The sequence below is a fragment of the Macaca thibetana genome, chromosome 16, assembly GCF_024542745.1.
Source record: "Macaca thibetana thibetana isolate TM-01 chromosome 16, ASM2454274v1, whole genome shotgun sequence".
In the NCBI taxonomy this organism is placed as follows: Eukaryota; Metazoa; Chordata; class Mammalia; order Primates; family Cercopithecidae; genus Macaca; species Macaca thibetana.
Window position 1 is genome coordinate 17837757 of NC_065593.1, and position 24880 is coordinate 17862636.

At 53.3% G+C, this 24880-nt stretch overlaps 1 protein-coding gene across 1 annotated transcript in view; it reads left to right on the top strand.

The window, feature by feature from the left end:
* The window catches only part of TRPV3 (transient receptor potential cation channel subfamily V member 3), a 51582-nt gene that overhangs the window by 10707 nt on the left and 15995 nt on the right, over nucleotides 1–24880 (top strand). The window contains exons 3-12 of the mRNA XM_050765882.1: nucleotides 2394–2498; nucleotides 2996–3082; nucleotides 4762–4916; nucleotides 5676–5852; nucleotides 13540–13680; nucleotides 16404–16684; nucleotides 19096–19272; nucleotides 20297–20455; nucleotides 21161–21262; nucleotides 23745–23818. Coding sequence (XP_050621839.1) covers nucleotides 2394–2498; nucleotides 2996–3082; nucleotides 4762–4916; nucleotides 5676–5852; nucleotides 13540–13680; nucleotides 16404–16684; nucleotides 19096–19272; nucleotides 20297–20455; nucleotides 21161–21262; nucleotides 23745–23818 — 1458 coding nt within the window. The remainder of the gene's footprint in view (nucleotides 1–2393; nucleotides 2499–2995; nucleotides 3083–4761; nucleotides 4917–5675; nucleotides 5853–13539; nucleotides 13681–16403; nucleotides 16685–19095; nucleotides 19273–20296; nucleotides 20456–21160; nucleotides 21263–23744; nucleotides 23819–24880) is intronic.

The window sequence follows — 24880 nt, forward strand, 5'->3', positions numbered from 1 at the left end:
CTGGGTTCAAGAGATTCTTCTGCCTCAGCCTCCCATGTCGATGGGATTACAGGCGCCTGCCACCACGCCTGGCTACTTTTTGTATTTTTAGTAGAAATGGGGTTTCACCACATTGGCCAGGCTGGTCTCGAGCTCCGGACCTCAAGTGATCCTCCAGCCTCCACCTCTCGAAGTGCTGGGATTACAGACTTGAGCCGCCGCGCCCAGCCTAGATCAGCCATTTTCAGCCCGTTTTCTGCTGTGAAAACAGCACAAGTGCTGATCAACGGGGGCAAGTATAACTCTGGCCATCTCCCTCTCCCTCAAGAGCCAGGAAGGCCCACATAGATCTGAGTCTAGGGACTGCCCCTCAGAAGGGTTCTGACTTCAGACCTGAGGCCGGGGGCGGGTAGGTGGTGACGGGAAAACCCAGCTCCCAGCACCATCTTCCCCATCCTTGAGGTGTCCTTTGTAGCTGGAGGTGGCTGCAGACAGGGCAACCTGGCTCAAGTGTTAGACCCCCTCTGTAGAGACTCAGGTTCATCCACCCAGTATTTCTAGCAAGGAGAGTCACCCAGACTCAGTTTTGTTTTGTTTTGTTTTTGAGAAGGAGTCCTGCTCTGTCACCCAGGCAGTAGCACGATCCCGGCTCACTGCAACCTCTGCCTCCCGGGTTCAAGCAATTCTCCTGCCTCAGCCTCCTGAGTAGCTGGGATTACAGACGCACGCCACCACACTCAGCTAATTTTTGTATGTTTAGTAGACCCAGGGTTTCGCCAGGTTGGCTGGTCTCAAACTCCTGACCTCAACTGATCTGCCCATTTCGACCTCCCAAAGTGCTGGGATTACAGGGATTAGCCACCGCACCCGGCCTAGCCCAGCTTTGAATCTGGACTTTGCTACCTATCTGCTGTGTGACCTTGGGCAAGTTGCTTTATCTACAGATAGAAGCCACATGTCTCCATGGGAGGCCTTCCTCACCTTGACATTGTAAATTAGCAGCTAATTGACACTACAGGACAAGAGGAGACTAGAAATTGTCCTCCCTCACCTGCCCCCACCGAGACAAATGCATGTCTGGCTGCTTCCCCATGCGTCTGTTTTTTTTTTTTTTTTTATGAGATGGAGTCTCGCTGTGTCACCAAGGCTGGAGTGGAATGGCATGATATTGGCTCACTGCAACCTCCACCTCCCAGGTTCAAGTGATTCTCCTGCCTCAGCCTCCCGAGTAGCTGGGATTACAGGCGCCCGCCACCATGCCCGGCTAATTTTTGTATTTTTAGTAGAGACGGGGTTTCTCCATGTTGGTCAGGCTGGTCTCGAACTCCCGACTTCAGGTGATCTGCCCGCCTTGGCCTCCCAAAGTGCTGGGATGACAGGCATGAGCCACTGTGCGTCTATGTTTATCTTTTGTTAAGTGCAGATTTACTGAGCGCAAGATGAATCCGTAATTGACTGTTTCCTCTACCTGCCCCTTTTCACATGCAACACATGTACTCAGCAAACAGAATCGAAGCCTCACAAGAACGTGGCCCTATGCTCCCTGTTTCTTTCTTTTCTTCCTTCCTTCCTTCCTTCCTTCCTTCCTTCCTTCCTTCCTTCCTTCCTTCCTTCCTTCCTTCGTTCCTTCCTTCCTTCTTTCCTTCCTTCTTTCCTTTTTTCTTTTTTCTTTTTTTTTGAGACAGAGTCCTGCTCTGTCACACAGGCTGGAGTGCAGTGGCATGATCTCAGCTCACAGCAACCTATGCCTCCCGGGTGCAAGCGATTCTCCTGTCTCAGCCTCCAGCGTAGCTGGGATTACAGGTGTGTGCCGCCATACCTGGCTACTATTTTTTTTTTTTTTTTTTTTTTGCATTTTAAGTAGAAACGGGGTTTCACCATGTTGGCCAGGGCTGGTCTCCAACTCCTGACCAGAGGTGATCTGCCCGCCTCAGCCTCCCAAGGTGCTGGGATTATAGCCCCTGCACCCGGCCTGCTCCCTCTTTTTTTTTTTTTTTCTTCTTTCCTCCTTCCTCTCCTGCCCACTTTTGCCTTTAAATATTGAGGCCCTCAAAATCCTGTTCAGAGGAGAAAGCGTGGGCCACAGATCCTGCTGGGGCTTGTGTGTCTTTTTCCTGGGTGTGTCCTCAACCTTGGCAAAATAAACCTCTACATCAACCAGGCTCGCCTCAGTCCTTTTCTTCGGTTGTTCACACTTGACCGGCAGCTCCCTGGAGACCATCTGTGAAATGTAGGTGATAATGACAGTGACCATCTCCGAGGGCTCCCGGGAGGGCTGGGCAAGGCCATTTGGGCTCAGAGCTGGTCAGGGTGTGTGCTCAGCATGGGGGCACCCTCTGTGGCCGGGAGGCAGGACACAGGCAGACAGGCTCTGCCTGGTTCGGCCCTGACGAACTTCCTCCATGTTCCCTCAGTGCACACTTCTTCCTGGAGATAGAAGGGTTTGAGCCCAACCCCGTGGCTGCCAAGACCTCTCCCCCTGTCTTCTCCAAGCCCATGGATTCCAACATCCGGCAGTGGTGAGTATGGGCCCCAGCCCAACCCCCTGCCCTGGGCCCAGCCCTCAGCTCCAGAATGTGGCCAGTGACTTGCCCTGGTAATGGGGCCAGGCCTGGCTGTGGCATGCTACCACTGTCTATTATAAAACTTTATTATTATTTATTTATTTGAGACAGAGTGTCGCTCTGTTGCCCAGGCTGGAGTGCAGTGGCCCAATCTCAGCTCACTGCAGCCTCCACCTCCTGGGTTTAAGTGATTCTCCTGTCTCAGTCTCCCAAGTAGCTGGGATTACAGGCACATGCCACCACGCTTGGCTAGTTTTTGTATTTTTAGTAGAGACGATTTAGTAGAGACAGTTTAGTTTCACCATGTTGACCAGGCTGGTCTTGAACTTGCGACCTCAAGTAATCCACCTGCCTCGGCCTCCCAAAGTGCTGGGATTACATGCATGAGCCACCTCATCCGGCCCATTTTAAAACTTTAAAACCCTCTCTGTTCCCTCGGCCAACACCTCCAGCATCTCTGGCAACTGTGATGACATGGACTCCCCCCAGTCTCCTCAGGATGACGTGACAGAGACCCCATCCAATCCCAACAGCCCCGGGTAAGTCTGCCCCTCCCCCTCCTCCCACTGTGCCCACTCAGGCTGGGGGTGCCAGAGAGGCAGGATCCAGGGCCCTGCAGGAAAGAGAAAGAATCCACCATTCCTGGGGATTGGGACAAGTGGAGTCATGGGTCCATGACAGGTAGGACGTGCTGGGGGAAGGAGTGGAGTATTGCATTTTATAAAACCCATTCATTATGAAACATTCAAACAGCAGGACGCAGTGGAACAAGAACTGTAGCACGATACTGTTTTTATGAACTAAAAATACATGGCCAGGTGCGGTGGCTCACACCTGTCATCCTAGCACTTTGGGAGGTCGAGGCAGGCAGATCATGAGGTCAGGAGTTCAAGACCAGTCTGACCAACATGGTGAAACCCCGTCTCTACTAAAAATACAAAAATTAGCCGGGCGTGGTGGTGCATGCCTGTAATCCCAGCTACTCAGGAGGCTGAGGCAGGACAATTGCTTGCACCCTGGAGGTGGAGGTTGCAGTGAACTGAGATTGTGCCATTGTATTCCAGCCTGGGTGAGAGAGCAAGACTCTGTCTCAAAAAAAAAAAAAAAAAAGAAAAGAAAAGAAACAAAATACGTGTGCCCAATATCCATATGCATTTTGCAAGAACACGTGGAAACAAAAGGAGATCATCCTGGCTAACCCAGTGAAACCCTGTCTCTACTAAAAATACAAAACATTAACCGGGCGTGGTGGCAGGTGCCTGTAGTCCCAGCTACTCAGGAGGCTGAGGCAGGAGAATGGCATGAACCCGGGAGGCAGAGCTTGCGGTGAGCCGAGATGGCACTACTGCACTCCAGCCTGGGCGACAGAGCAAGACTCTGTCTCAAAAAAGAAAAAAAAAAAATCGAGACCATCCTGGCCAACATGGTGAAACCCTGTTTCCACTAAAAATATAAAAATTAGCCAGGCGTGGTGGCCGGCGCCTGTAGTCCCAGCTACTCAGGAGGCTGAGGCAGGAGAATGGCATGAACCCGGGAGGCGGAGCTTGCAGTGAGCCGAGATGGCGCCACTGCACTCCAGCCTGGGCGACAGAGCAAGACTCTGTCTCAAAGAAGGAAAAAAAAAAAATCGAGACCATCCTGGCCAACATGGTGAAACCCTGTTTCCACTAAAAATACAAAAATTAGCCGGGCGTGGTGGCGAGCGCCTGTAGTCCCAGCTACTCAGGAGGCTGAGGCAGGAGAATGGCATGAACCCAGGAGGCGGAGCTTGCAGTGAGCCGAGATGGCGCCACTGCACTCCAGCCTGGGCGACAGAGCAAGACTCTGTCTCAAAAAAGAGAAGAAACAAAAGGAGACATCAACGGTTACCACGGTTACTTATCTGGAGTGGGAGGACAGGGAGGGATAGATTAAAAAAGTTCAAACAACATAAAATATGAAATCTCATATTTTCAAGGTAATGTCTATTAACAGGCATAGATCCTTCCTGATCATTACTGCATGCAGCCAAATACAGGTATTTTGACAGAATGTGATTGCATGTGGATTACAAGGGGAGCCTGATGGGTCCACACAGCCCAGGGGTTTGCAGGCGTTGTGACAGGCATGGGAGATGTTGGCGGCAGGTGCAGCGCCCTGCAGGCAGCTCTGGCGGGGAAAAGGAGAGATTGAGCTTGAGAGGATGTGTGTGGTGAGTTGGAAACATTTTCTGGCTCAGTGCACACCTGGCCAAGGAAGAGCAGAGGAGGAAAAAGAGGCGGCTGAAGAAGCGCATCTTTGCAGCCGTGTCTGAGGGCTGCGTGGAGGAGCTGGTGGAGCTGCTGGTGGAGCTACAGGAGCTTTGCAGGCGGCGCCATGACGAGGATGTGCCTGGTGAGTGTCTGAGCCTGGCAGAGGGTACGGGGCTGGGGCCCCGCTTGACTTCCGTTGTCCATCTTCCCCTCCCCTCACCAACCCGTGGGGCTGGAGTGTGAGGGGCCTTGAATTCTGGCGAGGGACTTTGAACTTGACTCCAAGGAGAATGGGGAACCACAGAAAGGTTTGGGCAGGTGAGAGTCGGACGAGAGTTGGGGGGTGAAGCTGGAGAAGGCCACTGTTCAGGCAGGGCTGGGACCCTGAAGCAGGGCTTGAGAAGGGGAACAGTTCTGGGCAGCTCCTCAGCCAGTAGCACGGGCAGGACTTGAGGACCTGGGGAGTGAGGGACAGGGGGTCCAGCATGGTGCCATTTAGACTTGGGTAGCCTGGTGGCTGGTGGAGCCCTGGGTGTGCAGGGACCAGTGCAGTATCAGGTTGATGGGGAGGCCATGAGCTGAGCTTTATTTGCAGGACACGAGGAGGGGGCAGGCTGGAGACAGAGGTTCTGGGGTGGACAGTGGGAAGCCACACCGTGGGGAAAGAGTAAAAGGCCTCAGATAAGGCTCCCATGGGCCACAGAGAGCAAGGAGCCAGCAAAGGAGACGGAGGAGGAACAGCTGGAGAGGGAGGAGGAGAGCGGCCAAGTGTGAGACCTGGGAGCAGGGGTGTAGAGCAGGGACTTGAGGTCTGCGGCTGCAGCTCCCACACCCTCTGAGCTGGGCGGGCCAAGGGCAGCCGGGCCCCGCCTGTAGCTCCGTCCCACGGCCCTGCCTGCAGACTTCCTCATGCATAAGCTGACGGCCTCCGACACGGGGAAGACCTGCCTGATGAAGGCTTTGTTAAACATCAACCCCAACACCAAGGAGATCGTGCGGGTCCTGCTTGCCTTTGCCGAAGAGAACGACATCCTGGGCAGGTTCATCAATGCCGAGTACACAGAGGAGGCCTACGAAGGTATCCTGCCCACAGAGGGGCTGTGCAGACAGGAGTCTCTGAGGGTGCGGGGCTGCGGGGCCGCAGGGCCACTGCTGGCCAGGCCACGTGGAGGCATGGCTGCCACTGAGGAGCCCCAAGCATGTAGCATGGTGCCCGGGAAGCTTCAGGTACCTCTCTCTTTCTTCCTTCATTCTGCAAATAATTTTGAGCACTGGTTCCATGCCAGGCATTGTTTTTGGCATGGGCATGCATTGGTGAACAATACAGGTTAAAGTCACTGCTCTAAGGCTGGGCACGGTGGCTCACGCCTGGAATCCCAGCACTTTGGGAGGCCGAGGCGGGTGGTTCATCTGAGGTCAGGAGTTCAAGACCAGGCTGACCAACATGGTGAAACCCCGTCTCTACTAAAAATACAAAAATTAGCCAGGCATGGTGGCGGGCGCCTGTAATCCCAGTTACTTGGGAGGTTGAGGCAGGAGAATCACCAGAACCCAGGAGGAGGAGGTTGCAGTGAGCCGAGATTGCCATCGCACTCCAGCCTAGGCAACAGAGCAGAACTCCATCTCAAAATAAATAAATAAGTAAAGAAAGAAAGAAAAAAGGAAAGAAAAAGAAAGAAAGAAAGAAAGAAAGAAAGAAAGAAAGAAAGCAAGAAAGAATCACTGCTCTAAATAAGATAATTTTAGATTAAAAATATTATGAAAACAAATGGAGATAGTGTGACAGAAAGTGACTGGGGGAGGGCAACTTCAGCGTGGACAGTCAGAGTGGTCGCCTTTGGCCTGAGGCTGACATGATGAGAAGGATCAGGGCAAAAGCCTCAAGATGGGACTGAGCTTGGCACATGGTTGAGCAATGAAAAGAAGGCTGGGCCGGGCGCGGTGGCTCAAGCCTGTAATCCCAGCACTTTGGGAGGCCGAGACGGGCGGATCACGAGGTCAGGAGATCGAGAGACGATCCTGGCTAACACGGTGAAACCCCGTCTCTACTAAAAAATACAAAAAAATAGCCGGGCGAGGTGGCGGGCGCCTGTAGTCCCAGCTACTCGGGAGGCTGAGGCAGGAGAATGGCGTAAACCCGGGAGGCGGAGCTTGCAGTGAGCCGAGATCCGGCCACTGCACTCCAGCCTGGGTGACAGAGCCAGACTCCGTCTCAAAAAAAAAAAAAAAAAAAAAAAAAAAAAAAAGAAGGCTGGAAGTGAGGCAAGACAGCTGGGCAGGGGCCACCAAAAGTCAACAGTTAGCATCATCATCATCATCATTAACTGTCCCCAACTGGGTCTCAATTTTGTGGATTTCTTTGTAAGTGGGCCAGAGAGGGTGCTGGGAGAGCAAATCTGGGAGAGTGGCTCCCTCCCAGGAAATCCACTGGGGAAAATCAGTGAGATGTGTCTTTATTTGAGTTTTGGAGTCAGTCAACAGCGCTTTAGGGTCTTATGAGGTGCTTGTGGCAAAAATGATTGGCTTAATTATAATTGGATGCCGTCTGGCTGATATGCTGGGGGCACTAGATGTTTGAGCTTTTTTGGTTTTTGTTTTTTTGAGACAGAGTCTCGCTCTGTTGCCTAGGCTGGAGTGCAATGGCGCGATCTTGGTTCACTGCAACCTCTGCCTCTCAGGTTCAAGCAATTCTCCTGCGTCAGCCTCCCAAGTAATCGGGATTACAGGCGCCCGCCACCATGCCTGGCTAATTTTTTTGGATTTTTAGTAGAGACAGGGTTTCATCAATTTGGCCAGGCTGGTCTCAAATTCCTGACCTCAGGTGATCCACCTGTCTTGGCCTCCCAAAGTGCTGGAATTACAGGCGTGAGCCACCACGCCCTGCCACATTTTAGCTTTTTCCAGGTGGGAGTTTAGCTTTGGCCCTTAACCCTTCTCATGGGAGAAAGTAACTGTGATTTATTATTTGAACTCTGCAGACTTTCAAAAGCATTTTTTGTTATATTATAAGAAAAAGTAAAGGATTGTGACAAACTAGAAGGTATGGAGTGGAAGAGAGGAAACCTAGGGAAGACTGCTGCAGCTGAGTGCCAAACTGCACACTGAGCTGCCTGGTAGCCAATGCAAAGAGAGAAACTGGATGAACCATATCACATTCTCAGCCTGTCTCTAGGGAGTTGACAGTAGTCCTGTAGACAGGGAGGTTCAGGCCAGTGCCTCAAGCTTGCTTGTCCTAATTCTTCTCCCTTTTCAGTCCTCTTTGTCTCCTCCTTTCTTCTTGTCAGTATTACAGGACTTATGAGCTACCCTTTGCTAGCAACATGTTTCCTTTGAGGGCAAGGATGAAGTCTGTTGCCTATAGTTGATTTCCTGGTGTCCTTAGGGTCTCACATAAGAGATACTTAGTGTGTATTTTTTGAATGAGTGAATAAAAGAAGGTTGTTAGTGTTTCTATGAAGGCTTTGCTGTCCTGGTCACAAATCCTTACCTCTCCCTGTTCTCAACCTCCCCTTTCCCTCTCCTTTCATAAATCTGCCTCTTGCTGGGGCGAGGAGGTCTGGGGCGCTGCGGGGACCTCCTCTGTCTCTGAATGGTAGGAGGAGCCATTTATTCTTGTCTCCCTGGAAACCAACCCCACCACCTGCTGGTGGTGCCTGCCTTCCTCTCAGCATTTCCTCCACCTGGAGCAGAGGGGCTCCAGGACCAGCAGAGTAGCATTCTTCCACACTTTGGGCAGGACCCAAGGGGACCACTCTGGCTATCCACTCGAAACATGCCCTTCCCCAGTCGTGTTCTGTCACACTACCTTCATTTATTTTCATAGCATTTTAAATCTAAAATTACCTTATTTAGAGCAGTTACTTTTTATTTATTTATTTATTTATTGAGATGGAGTTACGCTCTGTCACCCAGGCTGGAGTGCAGTGGCGCAATCTCAGCTCACTGCAACCTCTGCCTCCCAGGTTCAGGTGATTCTCCTGCTTCAGCCTCCCAAGTAGCCAGGACTACAGGCAACTGCCTTGCCTCTCTGAGTCTCAGTTTCCCCACTGGGCAAAGGCAAATATTTCCTCCCCATGCTGCTAAGGGGAACCAATCACAACTTTATTAATATCATTTTAAAGCATTTTATCAGAGGCCTTCAGAGTTTTACTTTTTTAAGCAATTCTTCAATTAAGACATTTTTATTATAAAAAATTTAAACATGAGTTAAGATATTAGCATAATAAACCTCTACACATCCATCATCAGATTCAATATGTTTATTTTTATTATTTTACTTTATTTATTTATTTATTTAGAGACAGGGTCTCACTCTGTTGGGCGGGCTGGAGTGCAGTGGCACGATCACGGCTCACTGCAGCCTTGACATCCCTGGGCTCAGGTAATTTTCCCACCTCAGCCTCCCAAGTAGCTGGGACTATAGTTGATTTCCTGGTGCCCTTACGGTCTCACATAAGAGTTACTTAGTGGCCGGGCGCGGTGGCTCATGCCTGTAATCCCAGCACTTTGGGAGGCTGAGACGGGCGGATCCGGGCGGATCCGGCCACTGCACTCTAGCCTGGGCGACAGAGCGAGACTCCGTTTTTAAAAAAAAAAAAAAAAAAAAAGGAGATACTTAGTATGTATTTTTTGAATGAGTGAATAAAAGAAGGTTGTTAGTGTTTCTATGAAGGCTAATTTTTCTATTTGTTGCGGAGATAGGGTTTTACCATGTTTCCCAGGCTGGTCTGTAACTCCTGGGCTCAAGCAATCCTCCCGCCCCTGCCTCTCAGTGATAGGGTCACACACATGAGCCACCGCACCCGGCCTAACAATTTATTTTTAATTACATCCACATCACAGGAATAGCGTTTTTTTTTTTTTGAGACAGAGTTTCACTCTTGTTGCCCAGGCTGGAGTGCAATGACACGATCTCAGCTCACCGCAACCTCTGCCTCCTGGGTTCAAGCGATTCTCCTGCCTCAGCCTCCTGAGTAGTTGGGATTACAGGCATGCACCACCATGCCTGGCTAATTTTGTATGTTTAGTAGAGACAGGGTTTCTCCATGTTGGTCAGGCTGGTCTCGAACTCCCAAACTCAGGTGATCCACCTGCCTCGGCCTCCCAAAGTGCTGGGATTACAGGAGTGAGCCACCGCGCCTGGTTTAGAGTTTCATTGTAAAGCAGCCCAGCATTTTACATAAGTTTTTTTTTTTTTAAGTCCTTTACCCATATATAGAAAATTCCTTAAAAGGAGTTTTCTAGGCCTTTGACACATGTGTGTGTATATGTGCACACAGAAAAAGTTTTACTGATTTAACATAAAATAGTATCATACTGTCTATATTCTACAAGTTGTTTTTTTTTATTATTAACTATATGTCTTAGAGTGCTTCTTATGCCAAAACATGAAAGTCTAGCTTCTTTTCACCAGCTTGGTCTGCAGTTGCGGCCGCACCCTGGCTAATTTCACCACTCCGGCATTGACAGACACTCAGGTGTTTCCAACCGTGTTGTTGTGACACTCTCACAGTGCACGATCTTGTCTATGACCCTGTGCACAGGTGCACATTTGTTTTTAAAAATATTTTGAATTGGGATATTTGGGTTCAAGTGCATGTACATTTGACGTTATAATAGTGGCCAGGTGCGGTGGCTCATGCCTGTAGTCCCAGCACTTTGGGAGGCCGAGGCGGGAGGATCACCTGAGGTCAGGAGTTTGAGACCAGCCTGACCAACATGGTGAAAACCCGTCTCTACTAAAAATACAAAAACTAGTCGGGCGTGGTGGGGCACGCTTGTAATCCCAGCTACTTGGGAGGCTGGGGCAGGAGGATCGCTTGAACCTGGGAGGCGGGAGTTGCAGGGAGCCGAGATCGTGCTACTGCACTCCAGCCTGGGCAACACAGCAAGACTCTGTCTCAAAAAAAATTTTTTTTAAAATAAATAAATAAAAGTTATAATAGTTATTGCCAAACTTGTCTCTAAAAGATACTAATTTACTCTCTCCCCACAACAGACTACAGAAATACTCATTTCCTACTCATCACTAATACTGCAAATTATCCTTTTTTTTTTTTTTGGTCTTTTCCAGTCTGGGGGTGAAAAGGGTTAACTCTGTCGGTTCTGATTTTCATTTTCCTGATCACCACTGATTCCAAACATCTTTCACTTTGTTTAGTTACTGTGTGTCTTCTCCCCTGTGAGGTGCTTGTTGATCATCTTAGTTTTCTTTTAGGTTGTTTGTCTTTCTATTGATTCGTAGGTGCTTTTAATATATTACAAACTTTTAAAAACACATTGCCTTTTTTTTTTTTTTTTGAGATGGAGTCTCGCTCTGTTGCCCAGGCTGGAGTGCAGTGGTGCAATCTCGGCTCACTGCAAGCTCCGCCTCCCGGGTTCACATCATTCTCCTGCCTCAGCCTCCCGAGCAGCTGGGACCACAGGTGTCCGCCACCACGCCTGGCTGATTTTTTGTATCTTTTAGTAGAGACGAGGTTTCACCGTGTTAGCCAGGATGGTCTCGATCTCCTGACCTCGTGATCCGCCCATCTCAGCCTCCCAAAGTGCAGGGATTACAGGCGTGAGCCACCGCGCCTGGCTGCCTTTTTTTTTTTTTTTTTTTTTTTTTAAGACAGAGTCTCGCTCCCTAGCCCAAGCTGGAGTGCAGTGGCGCGATCTCCACCTCCTGAGTTCAAGTGATTCTCCTGTTTCAACCTCCCAAGTAGCTGGGACTACAGGTGTGCACCACCACACTCGGCTAATTTTTTTGTGTTTTTGGTAGAGATGGGGTTTTGCCATGTGGGCCAGGCTGGTCTTGAACCCCTGACCTCAAGTGATCCACCCACCTCAGCCTCCCAAAGTGCTGGGATTACAGGTGTGAGCCACCGTGCCCGGTCCAAAAACACATTGCCTTTTTATATATCTCAAATATTTTCCCCAGCCTATCACTTGTCTTTAACTTTCATTAGGATGCATTCAGGAATACAGAAATCTCCGATGTAGGGGGATTGCTTGAGCTCAGGAATTCAAGACCAGCCTGGGCAACACGGCAAGATCCTGTCTCTATAAAATATTTTAAAAATAAGCCAGGAGCGGTGGTGCAGGCCTGTAGTCCACACATGTGTGTGTATATATGTACACAGAAATAGTTTTATTTACTTAATTATTTAACATAAAACAGTACCATCATGTCTGTAGTCTACAAGTTGCTTTTTTTTTGATTAACTGTATGTCTTAGAGCATTTCTTATGCAAAATATGAAAGTCTAGCTTTTGGGAGGTTGAGGCCGGAGGATCGCTTGAGCCCAGGAGTTCAAGGTTGCAGTGAGCTATGCTCACACCACTGCACTCCAGCCTGGGTGACACAGCAAGATCCTGTGTCAAACAAACAAACAAACAAAAAACCAAAAAACCCCAAAACCAAAAACCTTTATGTAAACAAAGATGTCAGCCTTTTCTTTATGGTTTCTGCCTTTTGGATCTTGCTTAAGAAGGTCTTCCCGACCAAAAGGTTAGCTATAAACCATCTTTCTAATTTGTTTTAAAGCTTAGTTATTTAATCCACCAACACTATTTTTGTTCATGGCATGGTGGCAGCTCTTTGCAAAATGCTGTTTCTGTTGGTGCATTTTGAGACCCTCTCCCGCTCCAGCCTTCTGGTCCCTTCCATCTGGAAGTTCTCTGGTCTCCAGCAGGCTTAGTGTCCCTCCCTCTGCCCTTCTTTCCTCTTGCTGTATCACCAGCGTATCATTCACCCACCACCAGGGCCGGATACCTAGATCTTACCTGAGACCCCTTTCTCCCCAGCTGGGCATCCTGAAGGCTCTTTCTCCTGAGGGTCTTTGGGCTTCCTCCTTTCTCCACCCTTCTTGTGCCCTCCACCTCCCCTTAGTCCAGGCCTCACTTTTTTTTTTTTTTGAGATGGAGTTTCACTCTTCTTGCCCAGGCTGGAGTGCAGTGGTGTGATCTTGGCTCACTGCAACCTCCGCCTCCCAGCTTCAAGTGATTCTCCTGCCTCAGCCTCCGGAGTAGCTGGATTACAGGCATCGCCCCCACGCCCGGCTAATTTTGTATTTTTAGTAGAGACGGGGTTTCACCATGCTGGTCAGGCTGGTCTTGAACTCCTGGCCTCAGGTGATCCACCTGCTTTGGCCTCCCAATGTGCTGGGATTACAGGCCTCATTATTTCTTTCACTGGTCTCGGCTGCTTGTAACGCATCCTCCAATTATGCAGCCAGAGGGGTCTGAAAACACCCATGCACCATACACCAAAGTCTCATCATGCCAGTTTCCTAATTCAAGGCCTTCTGTGACTCTGGCCCTTAGCATACGCTCTGCCCTCTCACCCTGGCCGATGAGCTGGCCCCACCCAGCCTGGCCAAACTTCTGAGGTCCCAGGTCAGAGAGCTCTGGGAAGCCCCCTGGCGCTCTCTGGCTGGGAAGGGTCCCCTGGGTACCGCAGCTCCGGCCCCCCTCTGAATCGTAGCGCCTAGTTCTCAGTGACACTGCGGGCTTCTTGAGGAAAATAATCGAAGTTGCATCTTGTGCACCCCTGACCCCCCAGCACTGGGGCCGGGGCGCGGAGCAGGCGCTCCACAAACATTCCTCGGGTCCGCGCGGGCAGGAAGGAAGCAAAGAATGAGGCTGGGATTCCTGGTAGCCGGCGACACAGACCGGAGCTCTGATGTCCCCATGGGTTCGGGGAGGGTATGCAGGCCAGAGACGGGGGGCAAGAGGCCCCGGTTCCCGGCGCTGAGGCTCCGCGCGTCCCGGCCCCGTCCGCAGGGCAGACGGCGCTGAACATCGCCATCGAGCGGCGCCAGGGGGACATCGCGGCCGCGCTCATCGCCGCCGGCGCCGACGTCAACGCCCACGCCAAGGGCGCCTTCTTCAACCCCAAGTACCAGCACGAAGGCTTCTACTTCGGTGGGTGCCGCCCCCGCCTGGCGCGGAGTCTGGGAGGAGGGAGGAGGGAGAGGAAGTGGGGGAGGAGGGAGGAAGGAAAGAGGGAGGAGGGGGGAAGGAAGAGGAAAGGACGAAGGAGGAAGGAAGGGAGGAAAGTGAGGAAGGAAGGGAGGAGGGAGAGGGAGGAAGGAAGAGGAAAGCAGGAAGGAGGGAGGAAGGGAGGAGAAGGGAGAGGGAGTGGGAGGAGGGAGAGGGAGGAAGAAGGAAGGAAGAGGGAAGGAGGAAGGGAGGGAGGAGGGAGAGGGAGGAGGAAGAGGGAGAAAGGAAGAGGGAAGCAGCAAGGAGGGAGGAAGGGAGCAGGAGGGAGAGGGAGGAGTGAGAGGGAGGGAGGAGGGAGGAAGGAAGAGGGAAGGAGGAAGGGAGGAGGGGGAGGGAGGAAGGAGGGAGGAGGGAGGCGGGAGAGGGAGGAAGGGAGAGGGGGAGAAGGAGGGAGGAGAGGGAGGAAGGAGGGAGGAGGGAGAGAAAGGAAGGAAGGAGGGAGGAAGGGAGGGGCCACCTCGCTCTGACCTCTACCCTCACTGCCCCTGCCTTAAGAGGCTCTGGTGCCCCAGAAGACAGAGCTGGGAGGGGAGGAGGCTGGGCATGTCCATCTGAGCAGGACACCAGGGTGGACCAGAGAAGGAGGGGCTGGGAGGAGGTGTTTGGGGAGGAGTCCATGTTCCGGGGTGTCATCTGGTGGTCTTAGAAGCATCGTCCTGGGCAGCCCTCTGAGGGAACAGAGACCTGGGAGGGAGTCTGAGGAGGGAGCCCCATTTTACAGGTGAGGAGAAGGCTCTGCGAAGGGAAAGGACTTGCCCCGGGGTAGCAGGGCATTGACTTAGATGTCCTGGCCTCCAGCTCTGACCTCTGTGCCCGGGCCCAGTGCTTCTCAGGACTGCAGAGAGGTAGTCAAGAGTGAGAGGGCAGAGTTCCCCTGCCTGACAAGTCACAGAGTCCAGAAGCGACTGGGGTTAGGATGCTCTAGGAAAAAAAAAAATGAAATGCATAATTTGGATAGAGTGTAAGTCACCCGTTTTAGAGGACAGTTCTGTTCATTTTCACAATGCGTCCTCGAGTTGGTTAACCACCACTGCAATCAGGACAGGGAACAAATGGCTCCGTCACACTCAAAAATTTCTCTGTGCAACTTTGTTGCAGAGGAGACCCCTCCTCCCACCCAGTCTTGCCTGACTGATGATCACCCATCTGTTTTCTCTTCTGGGTGGTTTTTTTTTTTTTTTGAGATGGAGTCTCACTCTGTTGCCCAGGCTGCTGGAGCACAGTGGCACCATCTTGGCTCACTGCAACCTCTGCCTCCTGGGTTCAAGCGATTCTCATGCCTCAGCCTCCTGAGTAGCTGGGATTACCTTCTGGGTGGTTTTTTTGATCAGCAGGACTAGCTAGTCTGCGCTCTGGGCAGCCCTGGATGTCCAGGTGTGGGTGTCCTGGAAAACAGGGTCTTGTCCAGTTCATAGTGTGCCCTCATTGTCCTGCATAGGACCTGGTTGGAGCTGGTGTTGGGAAGCATTTGTTGGGTGGGGTGAGGAGAGGGGAGGCAGCTGAAGACCTGGTGTCCAGGACTGGTCGTGTCCCAGGCTTGCTGTGTGACCTCATGTGAGTCACTTGCCTTATTTGTTCTTAACAAGCATTTATTGAGCACTTACTATCTACATCAGGTACTGTTCTAGGTATTTGAAATATATCACTGAACAAAACAGAAATCCTTGCCCTCATGGAGCTTACATTCTAGACAGGGAGAGACCATCGGTAACAAGCATTATAAATAAGCATTTTATATAGTATGATGCAAAATGATAAGTGCTCTTAAAAAATACAAAGTGGACCGGGTGCCGTGACTCACACCTGTAATCCCAGCACTTTGGGAGGCCGAGGCAGGTAGATCACGAGGTCAGGAGTTCAAGACTATCCTGGCCAACGTGGGGAAGCCCCGTCTCTACTAAAAATACAAAAAGTAGCCGGGCGTGGTGGTGCACGCCTGTAGTCCCAGCTACTCGGGAGGCTGAGGCAGGAGAATTGCTTGAACCCAGGAGGTGGAGGTTGCAGTGAGGCGAGATCGCACCACTGCACTCCAGCCTGGTGACATAGTAGGACTCTGTCTCAAAAAAAAAAAAAAAAAAAAAAAGTAAAGCAGAGGACAAGGAATGAGGAGTTCTGTCTGGGGCAAGAGGAGGGTGGATTTTAATTTTAAACAGTGTTTAGGGTGGCTCATTGAAAGGTGATGTTTGAGCAAGGACGTGAAGGAGGTGAGGGAGTGAGTGACTCGACTATCTACAGGCAGAGGGGATAGACGAGCGAAGGCCCCGGGGCCTCCTGTTGGAGGAGGTGGAAGAAGGCCATTGTGGCCGGAGGGAGTGAGTGATGGGGAGAGGAGGTCAGAGGATGCAGGGCTTAGTGGGCTGCCGTTGGAACCTGAGCTTTCATTCTGGGAGAGGCACTAGCAGATTGATCTGGCTGCTGTGCTGAGCAGAGTATTAAAAGGCCAGGGTGGAGACAGGGAGGCCAGTTAGGAGGGTACTGCCGTGATCTAGCTTCACTCTCCCCCATAGAAGCGGAAGATGGGGAGAGGGCCAGGGAACCTGAGTTGCCAGTCCTGCTGAGATAGGATATGGGCCCCAGTCCTGGGTCTTGGGGGACACTGCTTCTGGCCCATGAGAGAACCAAGCTTCAATGTGCTCACCCGCCAGGTGAGACGCCCCTGGCCCTGGCAGCCTGCACCAACCAGCCCGAGATTGTGCAGCTGCTGATGGACCACGAGCAGACGGACATCACCTCGCAGGACTCGCGGGGCAACAACATCCTCCACGCCCTGGTGACCGTGGCCGAGGACTTCAAGACGCAGAATGACTTTGTGAAGCGCATGTATGACATGATTCTACTGCGGAGTGGCAACTGGGAGCTGGAGACCACTCGCAACAACGATGGTCTCACGCCGCTGCAGCTGGCCGCCAAGATGGGCAAGGCCGAGGTGGGGCCATGGGGCGTGGGGAAGCGGGAGGTCGGGAGGTCAGGAGGCACAGCTGCCACTCTCTCAGCGCCGGGGGCCCTATCGGGGATTCAGAGACCACAGCCTCAGCCTTGAGAAGGTCCCAGACTTAGGTCCAGAAATGCAGTGGCGTGGCGGCCCGAGGTGGGTTTGTTCTGAGGGGCCACGCGGAGCTGGTGAGATGCAGCCCACTCTCTAGACTTCAGTCCCTAATACGCCGCGTTTCCATCTCTTGTCCTTAGGCTGGGGGAGTCTGAGGCTGAGGTGACACAGAAGCCCCAGCAGGGCTGAGTGGGTGGCCCTTGGGGCCTTCTGCCTCTCACGGGGACGGGAGTTCCAGAATGGCTGCTCTGGGCCCAGAGCTAATATGCTGCCATCTCCCAGTCATGGAGAGACTCCAGCCCGTTTGTCCGGCTGGAACTCTGTGCCGTGTCCCCAGCCGAGAGTGTGGCTGCTTTGGGCCCTTCTTGCCTTGTGTGATGTGGCTGAGATAACCGAGGCTTAGCTGGGAGCCTTGGTGAAGACTTGAGCAGGGCTGGGCTCGGATCTCTTTCAGGGGCCGGTGTCATGGCTTGGTCTGAGACGTTCTTAGGGGACGGATTCTGGGGTCCAAGTGTGTTCCTCAGCCTCACTGTCTCACTCCTCTGCGAGGAGGCTGTGGCTCCTGGGACGCCACCAGAGGACACTGGGGGGTGGTGGCTGTTAAGTAATTGCAGCTGTGCCAGCCTCAGGGTACCCGCCTCCCTGGTTAGCTGCCCCGAGGGCCTTGGTCCTGTCCCAAGTAGTCAGGCCGGGGGCCCACAAGGGGCCTTTTGATTCGCCTGTGGGGGAGGAGGAGATGGAGAACTGCTTCAACAGAGGAGGAATTGTGTGTCTGCCTCCCCGCAGCTCCTGCCTACCCTCAGGGTCACAGCTTGCTGGGGCTTTGAAGAGTCAGCTTGTGGTTGCAGAAGGAGCCTTCTCCAAGGCCATCTTCCCTGTGTGCCACTGTGGCGGGTGCTGTCCCTGCCACCCCAGCCCGGGGAGGAGGCTTCCTGCATGGAGCATGGCCCCAGGACCCCCTTGTTTTCTAGGGGACAGTGTGCCCGCTGTGGCTGGCCTGGGGGAGGCACCTGTCCCCCGCTTCCCTCCTCTGTTCCGTGTCCTCCAAAAAACTTTCCTGGATGCTACCCAGGTTGCCCACCGTCCTGGGGCTTTTATAGGCTGGGGTGCGGGACGGAGAGACCTGGCCTTATCCCTAGAAGCTCTCTGCCTGGGCCCTCATGACAGATGGGATGGGAACCCACGGGGTCTTGTGAGGCCAGATCTCTGACACTGTCTTTCCCAACAGTCCCTTCCTCTTGGGTCTTGAGTTGGTGCCCTAGGAAGCCCATGTCTCATCCGGGGGTAACCCAGGGCTCAGCTTTTTGGAAGTAGGAGCCAGAGACAGCGGCTCTGCATCCAGCCTGCACTTTGGAACTAGCCAGGAAGCTTCTCCTGGGTCCCACCCTGGAGATTTTGATTTCATTAGTTGATGCTGTGGGAATTTTTTTTTTTTTTGAGACTAGACTCTCACTTCATCGCCCAGGCTGGAGTGCAGTGGCACAGTCTTGGCTCACGGCAACCTCCGCCTCCCAGGTTCAAGCGACTCTCCTGTCTCAGCCTCCTGAGTAGCTGGGATGACAGGCATGCACCCCCACGCCCGGCTGATTTTTGTATTTTTAGTAGAGACGGGGTTTCACCACGTTGGCCAGGCTGGTCTCAATTCCTGACCTCGAATGACCCGCCCCTCCTTGGCTTCCCAAAGTGCTGGGATTACAGGCGTGAGCCACTGCGCCTGGCCCATGCTGTGGGAATTTCTAAGTTTCCCAGCGACCCCAACATGCAACAGAGTTTGAGGATCACTGACCTACCGAAGTCCCGCGGGCCTCCCTGTGGGGCATGGCGTTTCTCGTCACCAGCTGTCTGGCCAGAGTGGTGAGCCACAGCTGGAAGGGTCTTGGCTTACGGTGAGCTGGGGACACTGAGAACACTTCTGGCTTCTTCTCAAGTCCAGAGCAAACGGAAACTGTTTCTAAAAAATCATCAGTGCCTGGAGTTTTCACTGAACTGGGGCCCCAGCTGGCGTGAGGCGTTTCAAGCCGATTGTGCAGCTTGCTGCAGCCTGCGAAGAACCTTCACACCTTTTGTCCCCCGTGTTCACATCCCCCAGTGAGATGGGCAGAACAGCAAGCTGTGTGCACATTCCGCAGATAAAGACGGGGCCCAGGGGCCGTCGTGCCAGGCGCAGAGGCAGGTCTCCACCCATCCTGGGCGGGAGTATCTCCTGGGCCCAGCCCACCTCTGGCTGGTCCAGCCCTGTTGGCCTCAAGCCCCTGTTCTGCAGCTGACAGTTGTTCCTCGTCTTGTCCCAGATCCTGAAGTACATCCTCAGTCGTGAGATCAAGGAGAAGCGGCTCCGGAGCCTGTCCAGGAAGTTCACTGACTGGGCATACGGACCCGTGTCGTCCTCCCTCTACGACCTCACCAACGTGGACACCACCACGGACAACTCCGTGCTGGAAATCACCGTCTACAACACCAACATCGACGTGGGTCTCCTGCGCAGGCAGGGAAGGGCAGGGAACAGAGGGCTGGACCTCAGGCCAGGGGCTCCGAGGACGCTGGGAAGACCCAGTGCTGCCAGCTCCACCCCCCCGTGTCTGCATCCCCCACTCTGCTGCCTCAGTGGGCAGAGTCAGGCACAGAAAGGGCGAGGCCTGGGACAGATGCTGGGCCCGCCTCTTCCTGGTTGACCTTGGACTGTAGACCTGAGTGGTGGTGGTGGGGGCAGGTGGGGGTCTTCCGGTCCCAGTATCCGGGGCTGTTTGGGTGTGGGTGTGGGTGACAGGGTGGTTGGGGTTGATCCTTTCCATATTGTTTCTCTCCCACCCCCCTGTTGGTGTATATGGTCAGGCTTAGAATTCTTTCTTCCCCAAAACCTGGTCCCAAATGAGGGTCAGAGGGTGCACTGAGAAGCAATCAGGGAGGCCTTCCTGGAGGAGGCTGGAGGGGAGAGTTTGGTGCCACCGAAGGTGAAGAGAGGAGCAGCTATGAGAGGCGTTCAGCTCTTGGGGGAAGTGAGGCAGCAGGCTGGGTCTTCCTCCTCCATACTTTACCGAGAGTCATGCTTCCCAGAGTCTCCTTGCCTTGGGTCTTCCCAGACCCTCACGGCAGCCTGGTTGGTAGGACAGGGATTGTTAGGAGTTTTATAGGTGAGGAGTCTGAGGCCCAGAGAGAGTCAGGGGCTGTCCTAAGGTCACACAGCAAAGGAGGGGCAAACTGGGGCTGGAACCCCTGTCACTACCTCCTGCCCGCTTCTATCCTCCACTTTCTGCTGTGCATCGAGTCCTCAAGCCCAGGCTCCTGCAGCCTCTGAGTACTGCCTGAGTACCGTGGGAGGAGCCTCAGGAGCCGGAAATCGCCCTCCCAGCATTTCCAGCCAAACCAGTCCATTGGGCATAATGATGGACCCCGGCAGAAGGGGCACTGCCTCAGAGCTCCCACAGGCCTTTAGCAAACGGTCGCTCCTTCTGTCCCTCATCTCCATGGTGACTGGTGGCATTCTACCCCTAGAACCGGCATGAGATGCTGACCCTGGAGCCACTGCACACGCTGCTGCGGATGAAGTGGAAGAAATTTGCCAAGTACATGTTCTTTCTGTCCTTCTGCTTTTATTTCTTCTACAACATCACCCTGACCCTCGTCTCGTACTACCGCCCCCGGGAGGAGGAGGTACGTGGGCCCCGTGGAGGGGAGAAATGGGGCGGTCAGAGCTGGCGGGGCTTGGAGCTGCCCCACGTGCAGGTGGGAAAACTGAGGCCCAGAGAGGCCAGGAGATTTGGGTGGGGTCCCCAGTTGTCCTTCACATTTTCTAGGGAACTGAGTAAGTCTTCGGTGCTTAGTTGGGCTAAACCTTAGGTGCTGAGTTCCAGGCAGACCCATGTTGGGGGGGAAAGTTGGAGAATTCGGAGACTCAGGCCCTGCCCAGGGTCTCTGTCAAAATACAGAACTGACTGGGTGTCTCTGCTGTGAGGGCTGCAGGAAATGGGAGGACGATAAGCTCTCCCTGCCTGCCGGGCCTCGGCTTCCCATGCGTCACGTGGGGCACAGAGCTTCGGCTTTATTGAATGGTGCGGTGAGGCCGTGTTGAGTGTCTGGATATGAATGGGTTCTGGAAAGGCTATTGCAATGGAGTGTGAGGGTTGTTAGCACCGATTGGCTGATACTTGTCGTTGTAGAGTTATGGGTTTCCATCAAGGGTGGGGAGGGTGGGGTCAGGGAGCTGCTCCTCCTTTTCTCGCTCTGTACAGAGATCGGGTTTCGTGCTGGCCTCCGGCCTGGCTTGAGTGTTTTACCTGTGTGTTGGTCCCTGTAGAGTTGGTGCCAGCCTGGTCCACCTTACTCCCTGTTCAGACCACCCCTCTGCTATCCCCCCAGGCCCTCCCGCACCCCTTGGCCCTGACGCACAAGATGGGGTGGCTGCAGCTCCTCGGGAGGATGTTCGTACTCATCTGGGCCACGTGCATCTCCGTGAAAGAGGTGAGTGGGTCACTCGGCCCCTCCAGACCACCCCGCGAGGCAGGCAGGTGATAGCAGGCCTGGCCTCCATCCCTGTCTGCTCTGCCGTTACTGCTGGGGGGCTTCAGGGAGGCGTTTCCTTCCCAAGCCTTACCTTTCTGAGTTATAAATTGGGAAAAAATGGATAAGACTGGCCTATCCTACCTACTTCATTCATCTACTTCCCTATCCATCTGCCCAGCTATCCACCGTGTATCTACCTTCCCAGCCACTCAGTGTCCCTTGTCCTCTTCCACCCCCATCCACCCATCCGATCACCTGCCCTCTTTCATGGACTCAGCCACTCATTCATCCATTCACATGCCCGCTTATCCTTACCAACCATCCTTCTATCCTTTATCCAACCATCTTTCCATCTCTCCATCCATCCTTCCATCTGTCCATCCATCCATCCATCCATGCATCCTTCCATCTATCCATCCATCCATCCTTCCTTCCTTCCATCCATCCATCCATCCATCCGTCCTTCCTTCCATCCATCCATCCATCCATCCATCCATCCATCCTTCCATCCATCCATCCATCCATCCTTCCATGTATCCATCCATCCATCCATCCATCCATCCATCCATCCTTCCTTTCTTCCTTCCTTCCTTTCTTCCTTCCATCCATCCATCCATCCATCCATCCTTCCTTTCTTCCTTCCTTCCTTTCTTCCTTCCATCCATCCATCCATCCATCCATCCATCCTTCCATCTATCCATCCATCCATCCATCCATCCATCCATCCATCCATCCATGCATCCATGCATCCTTCCATCTATCCATCCATCCATCCACCCATCCATCCATCTATGCATCTATCCATCCATCCATCCATCCATCCATCCATCCATCCATCCATCCTTCCATCCTTCCGTCCTTCCGTCCATCCATCCGTCCATCCATCCATCCATCCATGCATCCATGCATCCTTCCATCTATCCATCCATCCATCCACCCATCCATCCATCTATGCATCTATCCATCCATCCATCCATCCATCCATCCATCCTTCCATCCTTCCGTCCTTCCGTCCATCCATCCGTCCGTCCGTCCGTCCGTCCATCCATCCATCCGTCCTTCCGTCCATCCATCCATCCATCCATCTGTCCATCCAATGAATCAACACATATAATCTGAGCACCTTCTATATATGAGTGGCCCTGGAGGAGGTGACAGGGATGGGACGAGTTTGCTGTCTTTGAGTTCACAGCCTGGTGGGGGACATAGCATGGGCATAAACATCAAGACTTTATGATAGACCAAAAAAGACCCTAAGCTGGGTTCAGATCAGTGTTCAGAGGAAGGGGGTGACTTTTATCTGGGGACAGGGAATGGTAGAGATGCTTGAAGGCAGAGATGGCACTTACTCTGGTGGGTTAGGATTGGGCACGAGGACAATGAGGACAAAGTCATTACAAGGTGGGTATGGGGAACAGCATGAGCAAAGGCTCGGAGGCTGGAACGCTAGGCTGGATTTGGGGAGTGGAAGGTGGCTGTAGTGATAGTACCGCTTTGCAGGTTCTGGGGTGAGGATGGGGTAAGGAGTGAGGGAGGTGAGAAGATTGGAGGGAGCGTTCACCTTCACCGTGGAGGTGCCTACGCCCCCCAGGCACAGGTCCCCTTTCAGATCCACCACCTGGACTCTAGCCTGGCCTTTGCACATTCAGCCCTCACTGAGTCTTGGTCCTGGGGAAGCACCCCCTGCTCAGCTCCCTGGTGAGGGTCATGCAGAGAATCAGCTCCCCAGTGAGGGTCATGCAGAGAATCAGCTCCCCCGTGAGGGTCATGCAGAGAATCAGCTCCCCCGTGAGGGTCATGCAGAGCCTCAGCTCCCCGGTGAGGGTCACGCAGAGACTCAGCTACTCCGGGTGAGGGTCACGCAGAGGCTCAGCTCCCCGGTGAGGGTCACGCAGAGAATCAGCCCCCCGGTGAGGGTCACGCAGAGGCTCAGCCCCCCGGTGAGGGTCACGCAGAGGCTCAGCCCCCCGGTGAGGGTCACGCAGAGGCTCAGCTCCCCGGTGAGGGTCACGCAGAGAATCAGCTCCCCCGTGAGGGTCACGCAGAGCCTCAGCTCCCCGGTGAGGGTCACGCAGAGACTCAGCTACTCCGGGTGAGGGTCACGCAGAGGCTCAGCTCCCCGGTGAGGGTCACGCAGAGAATCAGCCCCCCGGTGAGGGTCACGCAGAGGCTCAGCCCCCCGGTGAGGGTCACGCAGAGGCTCAGCCCCCCGGTGAGGGTCACGCAGAGGCTCAGCTCCCCGGTGAGGGTCACGCAGAGGCTCAGCCCCCCGGTGAGGGTCACGCAGAGGCTCAGCCCCCCGGTGAGGGTCACGCAGAGGCTCAGCCCCCCGGTGAGGGTCACGCAGAGGCTCAGCTCCCTGGTGAGGGTCATGCAGAGGCTCAGCCCCCTGGTGAGGGTCATGAAGAGGGTGCAGTTTGTCTTTCCTTCCTGGCCTTAGGGCATTGCCATCTTCCTGCTGAGACCCTCGGATCTGCAGTCCATCCTCTCGGATGCCTGGTTTCACTTTGTCTTGTAAGTAGGTCTGGCCCCTCGGTTATCGCCTCACAGGCAGGGTTGGTGTCCTGTATGGCAGCTGCCGCGTCCCCCTGGAACAACCAGCCTGCCGTGCCACCATGTCCCAGTCACTCTGCCGTGGTTACACGCCAGGGCTCTCCTGTCTTCCTCCCAGCAGGAGACACGTAGACGCCCATGGAGAGGGTCAGAAAATGTCAGGGCTGCCGGGCGCAGTGGCTCATGCCTGTAATTCCAGCACTCTGGGAGGCCGAGGTGGTGATGATGGCCGACTCCACCTGTCACGGAGCCCCAAGCAGAAGGCAGCATGGAGTGGAGAAGGCAGGAACAGCCTTAGCAGTCCTGTTTATGGATTTTTTTTTTTTTTTAATTGAGATGGAGTTTCACTTTTGTTGCCCAGGCTGGAGTGCAATGGTGTGACCTCAGCTCACTGCAACCTCCACCTTCCGGATTTAAGCAATTCTCCTTCCTCAGCCTCCCGAGTAGCTGGGATTACAGACGTGTGCCACCACACCTGGCTACTTTTTATATTTTTAGTAGAGACGGGGTTTCGCCATGTTGGTCAGGCTGGTCTTGAACTCCTGACCTCAAGTGAGCTGCCTGCCTCGGCCTCCCAGAGTGCTGGGATTCCAGGCATGAGCTCCTGCGCTGGCCTCTTCTGCTTCTTATTTGTTTTGTTAGCGTGGAGGGAGACATTCTTCCTCGTTTCAGTCTAAAATGCAGTTGATGAATCCGATGGTTTCTCTTACAACCGTGCCTGTGTTGTGACTTTTGTTAGCTGTTTTATAATTTCGGAAACTGCCTGATGTTATAAGACAGTGTTTTTATCCCGACGTCTGCATATGACTGTGTAGGAGTAGATTTTGATTTTGTATGTTTGCGATATATTGTACTTAAACACATTTTAACCATGGGCCAGGCACGATAGCTCGTGCTTGTAATCCCAGCACTTTGGGAGGCCAAGGTGGGTGGATCATCTGAGGTCAGGAGTTCGAAACCAGCCTGGTGAAACCCCCCTCTCTCTACAAAAAATACAAAAATTAGCCAGGCATGGTGGCATGT